General features: G+C 42.5%; 1 protein-coding gene across 1 annotated transcript in view; it reads left to right on the forward strand.

Annotated features, from left to right (window-relative positions):
- The first annotated feature begins 774 nt into the window (after nucleotides 1–774).
- The window catches only part of Cdc25c (cell division cycle 25C), a 42,969-nt gene continuing 36,506 nt past the window's right edge, over nucleotides 775–7,237 (forward strand). The window contains exons 1-4 of the mRNA XM_013020312.1: nucleotides 775–881; nucleotides 1,404–1,587; nucleotides 2,733–2,839; nucleotides 5,440–5,485. Coding sequence (XP_012875766.1) covers nucleotides 1,415–1,587; nucleotides 2,733–2,839; nucleotides 5,440–5,485 — 326 coding nt within the window. The 5' untranslated portion in view covers nucleotides 775–881; nucleotides 1,404–1,414. The remainder of the gene's footprint in view (nucleotides 882–1,403; nucleotides 1,588–2,732; nucleotides 2,840–5,439; nucleotides 5,486–7,237) is intronic.

The raw sequence follows: 7,237 nt of genomic DNA on the forward strand, positions 1-7,237 counted from the left end.
ACCTCGGCGTTATTGTCAAGCACTCTTACCATTTGAGCTACACCTCAGTCCTGAGGTTCTTTGGACTGGCAATGAAGGATTACGATAAAAGGGTGTTCAACTCCCTTATTTCCTCAGAGAAAGAATTTCTCTTTACCCACATAACCTGGCGTTCTTGAGTTGCACTAACAGAGTCATCCAACCTGGTTGACGCTCAGCATAAACACACACAGCTGTCTCGCCCTAACACCTAACAAACCAGCTGCAAATGCTCCATATCCAGCGGAAGGCTACCAAAATAAAGCGAAATAACACGAGGGAGGCGAAAAAAGCAAATAAAAAGAAACACTCTCCACTCCAAATAACCCTTCCTAGCAGCATCCAAGGGAGTGATAGTCCTTAGCAAGCAGCAATTTAAATCTCCCGGGGTTGGTTGGGCCCAGGGAATTGAGAGTACAAGAAGTGGGTGGTGATTGGTCAGAGGAGAGCCAATGGTGCTCCAGGCTTCCTGCGGATCTACGCGCACTTCAGTAGACTGGCAGCTAGAGGACCCATCGTCATCCCCGGGGGCGGGACAAATCCAGTCCCTTCCAAAGTAAGGTCAAGCCCTTAAAATAAAAGCTCACGCCCCTAAAATATAAATATACGGACCTAAGGATTGGCTACGGCTGGAGGGCGGGATCTAGGAGCGCACGCGGAGATTGGTTGACGCAAACTACAGGCCGGTGGGGATAGGTTGTAGGGAGGGCGGAAGGTTTGAATGCTTTCGTCTTCTGGCTGTGGAGTTGAACTTTGCCTCTTTTTCCCTCAGATTTTCCTTTTTTATTTTTCGCTTGTATCTTTGCTTGTGTTCAGTCCCTGCACATTTCCTTTCCCTAAAGGCAAATCTGACTCCAAACGAGGTAAGCTCGCAGCCACGAAAGCTTGGAGACTCGGTTGGCGCCGCAGAGCTCAGTAGGAGCCAGCTGCCCAGTGCGCCTGGAGTTTCGGTCAGGAGTGTCGAGCTGTTTGCCCCAAAGCAAGAAAACTTCCACTTTCGCTCAATTTTGAGTTTTTTTTTTTTTTTTTGCTTAAGGCTAGCGCTCTACTACTTGACTCACAGCTCCACCACTACCAACTTTTTTAAAAAAATATTTTTTGCTTTTGATTGGAGATAAGAATCTCATGGACTTTACTGCCTGGGTTGGCTTCGAACCGTGATCCTTAGATTTCACCTTCCCGAGTAGCTAGGATTACAGATGTGAACAACTGGCGCCTGGCCTGCAAGTGCAATTTTGAACCTTTAAACCAAATCGTGATTCATTGGAGGAGTTTATCCTCCAATTTCGATCGTTGGCTTTGCTGGAAAGAGTGGGGGAGATTGGGAAAGCTGAACGGTTTGTGATGTTCTTCTCTTAGCTGGGTTTTCTGTTTTCTTGGTGAAGCATTGGAGACCATGTCTACAGAACACTCATCCACAAGAGAGGAGGAAAGCTCTGGCCAAGAATCTCGTTTTAAGTCTAAACAGAGGAAGATGTTACACCTTCTCTTGGAGAGAGACACTTCCTTCACCATCTGTTCAGATCTTCCCAGGTCTGCTGATTCTGCAAACCTAAGCATTTTGTCTGGGTAAATCCACTTTTATTTTTATTATTTATTTATTTATTGGGTCTGGTCGTGGAGCCTGAACTCTGGGCCTGGGCACTGTCCCTCAGCTCTTCAGCTCAAGGCTAGTACTTTACCACTTGAGCCACAGCAACACTTCCGGCTTTTTTTCTTTTTGCATATGTGGTGCTGAGGAATCGAACCCAGGGTCTCATGCATGTAAGGCAAGCACTCTACCATTGGGCCACCTTCCCAGCCCCCACTTTTATTTTTATACCTTGTCTCCTTTACCTTTTCCAACATGTTTAATTATCCTAGTTCACAGATCAGGGTTTAAAGTCCCAGCTTTGCCCTTGTCTGTGTGCTCCTTTGCCTTGAGCTACTATTCTGTGAAACAGAAGTAATACTAGTTTCCTGTCTTAGTAGGAATAATGTCTTCCTACCTTGTGAGAATTAAATTGTGGTGTCTGGAAAAAAAAAGTCTGAAACATCTGTTACATTATATGACTTGGTTTCTTTAGTGTTATTGTGCTTTAAATTCTGGTCTTGTTATGTTGTTATACATCACTAGCAAATAACAATTTTTGAAAAATACTAGGGACTCCAGGGAGAAATCAAATATCATGTTCATGGTAAACGGGACAGAGAGAATGTGAGGTGAAGATCCCACTCAGTCAACAAACTTTGACCCTCATTAAAAATAATTTTTTTAAAGAGGGCTGGAGGCATGGTTCAAAGTGAGCTCAAACCTCTGTACTACCACCACCATAAAAAAGTTTTTTTCTGGGGCTGGGTAGTTGGCTCAGTGGTAGAGTGCTTGCCTCGGATGCATGAGGCCCTGGGTTCGATTCCTCAGCACCACATAAAGCAGAAAAAGCTGGAAGTGGCACTGTGCCTCAAGTGGTAGAGCACTAACTAGCCTTGAGCTGAAGAGCTGAGGGAGCGCCCAGGCCCAGAGTTCAGGCCCCATGACCAGCAAAACAAACAAACAAAAAAGTTTTTTTTTTCCAATGACATAAAAGCAATTAAATGTATTTGAATAGTGTTTATATTTTGCAAGTCATGGAGATAATCATGGAGAGGTATTTCAAATGAAGATCACAGACCTTTGCTTTTTAAAGGATATTATATACTAATGAGGATCTTGGTAAATTATTATGTCTCAACAGAGGAACTCCAAAACGTTGCCTTGATCTTTCGAATCTTAGTGGGGAGATGTCTGCCACTCAGCTTACCACTTCTTCAGACCTTGATGAAACTGGTAGGGAGAAGGAAGGTAAAGGGCTTGATGGGAAGAATATCTTTTTAAGGAAAAGATAAGATAGATAGATATGCAAGTTGGTAAAAGTAGAGATCCTGACTAGACAGCTGGAATTTTGTGGGTAACTAGGATGTTTTAGTGGAATGATTAAGTCAGTGGGAAAATAAAAACACTAATAGTGTACTGCATTTGAAAAAGGCTCAAAGACTAATATTGACTAATTACAAACAAAATTTGACTAATTACAGGCAGGAATGAATGAATAAAGGTATGAGAAGTTTTTGTGCCTTAGTTTTATCTCATTAGAGGCAAAGAAACCAACATTAAAAAAAACCCTTTGGCACTTGTGGCTCACACCTATAATTCTAGCTACTCAAGGAGGCTGAGATCTGAGGATCAAAGCCATCCTGGGCAGAAAAGTCTATAAGACACTTATACCCAATTATCCACCAAAAATCCAGAAGTGGAACTGTGTCTCACAGAGAGAGGTCAATCATACTGTGGTTCCAGGCTACTCTAAGCAAAAAGTTAGCAAGACCACCTGCTTCCACATCAATTAATAAGCTGTGCATGATGGCATGCACCTTTCATCACAGTTGTGGCAAGAAAGAGCATAAATAGGAGGATCACGGTATAGCCAAGCCCAGGCATAAACATGACACCCTGTTTGAAAAATAATTAAAAGGAAAAAGGGCTCAGTGCTTGGCTTAAAAGGTAAAGTACTTGCTGGCAAAGCCCTGAGTTCAAACCCCAGTACTGCTGGCAGGAGGGGGTGGGTGGGAGAAAAGACAGACTTTGATGATTAGATTTATAGGTTTGTGCCCAAAAGGAATGCTACACTAATTAATCATTGTAATATTTGTTTAATTTCTCTCCTTCTTTCCTTCCCTTTCTTTTCCCTTTTTCTTATTTCTTCTTTCTTTTTTCTCCTTTCCTTCTTTCCTTTCTTCCTTCCTTCTCTCTCATACTCCCTCCCTCCCTCCTTCCTTCCTTCCTTCCTTCCTTTTTTGGGGGGGGGTCCAGTCATGGGGCCTGAACTCTGGGCCTGGGCGCTGTCCCTCAGCTCTTCAGCTCAAGGCTAGCGCTCCACCACTTGAGCTACAGCGCCACTTCCGGCTTTTTTCTTTTTGCTTATGTGGTGCTGAGGAATCGAACCCAGGGCCTCATGCATGCAAGGCAAGTGCTCTACCACTGAGCCAACTTCCCAGCCTCTCTTTCTTCCTTCCTTCCTTCCTTCCTTTCTTTCTTTTTCTTTCTTTAAAATTTTTATTTTTGTTGGTTGTAGGGCCTGAACTCTGGGTCTGGGCACTGTCCCAGTGCTTCAGCTCAAGGCGAGCGCTCTACCCCTTGAGCCACAGCGCCACTTCTGGTTTTCAAGTGGTTTATTGAAGATAAGAGTCTCACGGACTTTCCTGCCCGGGCTGGCTTTGAACCGCGATCCTCAGATCTCAGCCTCCTGTGTAGCTAGGATTACAGGCTGGAGCCACCAGCACTCCACTTGTTTCTTTGTTTCTCTCTCTCTCTCTTTCTGCTGTACTGGGGCTTGAAACTCAGGGCCTTGTTCTCTCAGCTTTTTCACTCATGCCTGGCAATCTATCCCTTTGCCACACCTCTTGTTCTGACTTTTTGCTGGTTAATCGAGGATGAATCTCCAGTATTTGTCTGCCTGGGCTGGTTTGAAAACTTGATTCTTAGCTCTTAGTCTTCTGAGTAGCTGGAATTATAGGTATGAGGCATTGGCATCTGGCTAATTTCAGATTTTTTTTTAAAATTTTTATTGTGAAAATACCGTACAGAAGGGTTACAATTATATGGGCAAGGTTCAGGTTTTTTTGAGTGATAAACTTTCTATTCTACTTAAGAAACAAAACCTAGCCGGGCACTGGTGGCTCACGCCTGTAATCCTAGCTACTCAGGAGGCTGAGATCTGAGGATCTCGGTTCAAAGCCAGCCCGGGCAGGAGAGACCGTGAGACTCCTATCTCCAATAAACTACCAGAAAACCGGAAGTGGCGCTGTAGCTCAAGTGGTAGAGTGCTCGCCTTGAGTTGAAGAGCTGAGGGACAGCGCCCAGGCCCAGAGTTCAAATCCCATGACTGACCAAAAAAAAAAGAAACAAAACCTACATAGGTTTACATAGTGTGCTGTTGTTCAACATTTTTTTCTTCTGATGACACATGTAAATTTTTAAGTTCTCATGGTGTTGTACCTTGTACCTTGGTACTTTATTCCATGAAATGGGTACTAGTTGAGAAGCTTTGTGTTCAAGAGTGGGGTGCCACTGGCTCAGGCCTATAATCCTTGCTACTCAAGAGGCTAAGATCTGAGGATCCTGGTTCAAAGCCAGCCCAGGCAGAAAAGTCTATGAGACTCTTATCTCCGTATAACCACCAGAAAACCAGAAGTGGCGCTGTGCTCAAGTGGAAGAGCACTATCCTTGAGCTGAAGAGCTCAGGGACAGTGTCCAGGCCCAGAGTTCAAGCCCCGTGACTGACAAAAAGAAAAAAGAGTTCAGCCTTAGAAATTACTATGGCTTACTGGTAATGAAGAAAATCAGAGGAATGTAGGATGCATGCACAAGAATAATGTCTTCCTCTTTATATCTATCTGTTGTAGGTCTCTTGCATTCTTCAGGACCTCTGGAAGTACAGTTAGCTGGAATGTAAGTTTTGTTGCTAAATGAATCCCTGCTAAAGCCTTCCAGCACCAATCAAGGAATTTTATCCTATGTAAGCTCTGCAGAATACAAAACATTTCACATAGGGTATAATTGGGCTTCAAGGGCTAGATTCTAACCTTGAATAGCTTTTAAGTTATCCTGATCTAAATGGTGTTGTGAAATGAAAGCTATTCTCATGCACAATGAAAATTATCTTTAAAAACAATGTAGAAAAATGGTAGACTACATTGCTGCAAATGCTTAGTGACTAAGGGCTCAGGGTCTAGAGTGAGGGAGTTTGGGCTCACTAATTCAAATATGACTGACAAGTTTCTTGGACTGCAGTTTCTTTATTCATAGCATGGAGATAACACTTCTCATAAATATTATTGCAAGGATTACATGAAAATGTACCAACACACACCAGATATTTATTTATTTGTTTGTTTATTGTGCTGGTACGAGACCTTGAACTCAAGGTCTCAAGCTCTCCCTCAGTTTTCTTGCTCAGAGCTAGAATTTTACCACTTGAGCCATACCTCCATTATAGCATTTTGCTTGTTAATTGGAGATAGAGTCTGTTAGGCTTTTTTTTTTTTTTGCCACTCCTGGGGCTTGAACTCAGGGCTTGGACACTGTCCCTGAGCTTCTTTTGCTCAAGAGCACTCTACCACTTCCAGATTTTTCTAAATATGTGGTACTGAGGAATACAACCCAGGGCTTTATGCATGCTAAGTGAGCACTCTACCACTAAGCCACATTCCCAGCCCTCTGTTGGGCTTTTCTACCTGGAGTAGTTTTGAACCAAGATCCTCCATCTCAGCTTCCTTAGTAGCTTGAGCCACTAGTGCTCAGCTCCAGCATTTTATGTCTGTTATTAGAACTATGATTTCCTTTCTGGAAATCATAAAATGTAAAGAATACACACTCATCTTAAACTCGTTTTTAAAGTTATTGTAAATTAGTCATTTAAATCTTTTTAAAAGCCAGGTACTGGTGGCTCTTGTCTGTAATATTAGCTATTCAGGAGTTTAATATCTGAGGATTGTGGTTCAAAGCCAGTCTGGGCAGGAAAATCTGTGAGACTCTTATCTGCAATTAACCACCAGAAAACTGGAAGTAGAACTGTGGCTCAAAGTGGTAGAGCACTAGTCTTGAGCAAAAGAGCTCAAGGACAGCCCCCATGCCCTGAGTTCAAGCCCCACAACCAGCCTCCCAGAAAATCTTGTTTTCAGATGTGCCATTTTGGCTATTTAATTTGCATCACCTCTACTGTCTTTGAATTGCTTTAAATATCCTAATTGTGTAGCCTAGATGAAATCCTAGAAGGGATGATATCATATATAGATAGATAGATAAATAAATAGATAGATAGATAGAACTTATATATATAATTAGTCTCCAATAGTCAATGTGAATAATAGTCAAGACTAGTAAAATTGTATATATAGAAGATGTAAACAGCTACTCAGGATGTTGAGATCTAAGGATTGTGGTTCAAAGCAGCCTAAACAGGAAAATTTGTGACATTCTTATCTCCAATTAACCACCCAAAAAGCTGGAAGCGGAGCTGTGGCTCAAGTAGTGAGGGCTAACCTTGAGCAAAAGATGGGCTGGGACTACTAAATATCCCCACGCTGCTGATCACATGTATGGTGTATAACATGTGAACACTGTTATATATTACAGACTGTGATAGACAATTTGTTCCAGGAAAGTTAGAATGAACTTGTGACTTAGAAACTATGTAATCAC

The sequence above is a fragment of the Dipodomys ordii genome, unplaced genomic scaffold (assembly GCF_000151885.1).
Source record: "Dipodomys ordii isolate 6190 unplaced genomic scaffold, Dord_2.0 Scaffold50, whole genome shotgun sequence".
Classification (NCBI taxonomy): domain Eukaryota; kingdom Metazoa; phylum Chordata; class Mammalia; order Rodentia; family Heteromyidae; genus Dipodomys; species Dipodomys ordii.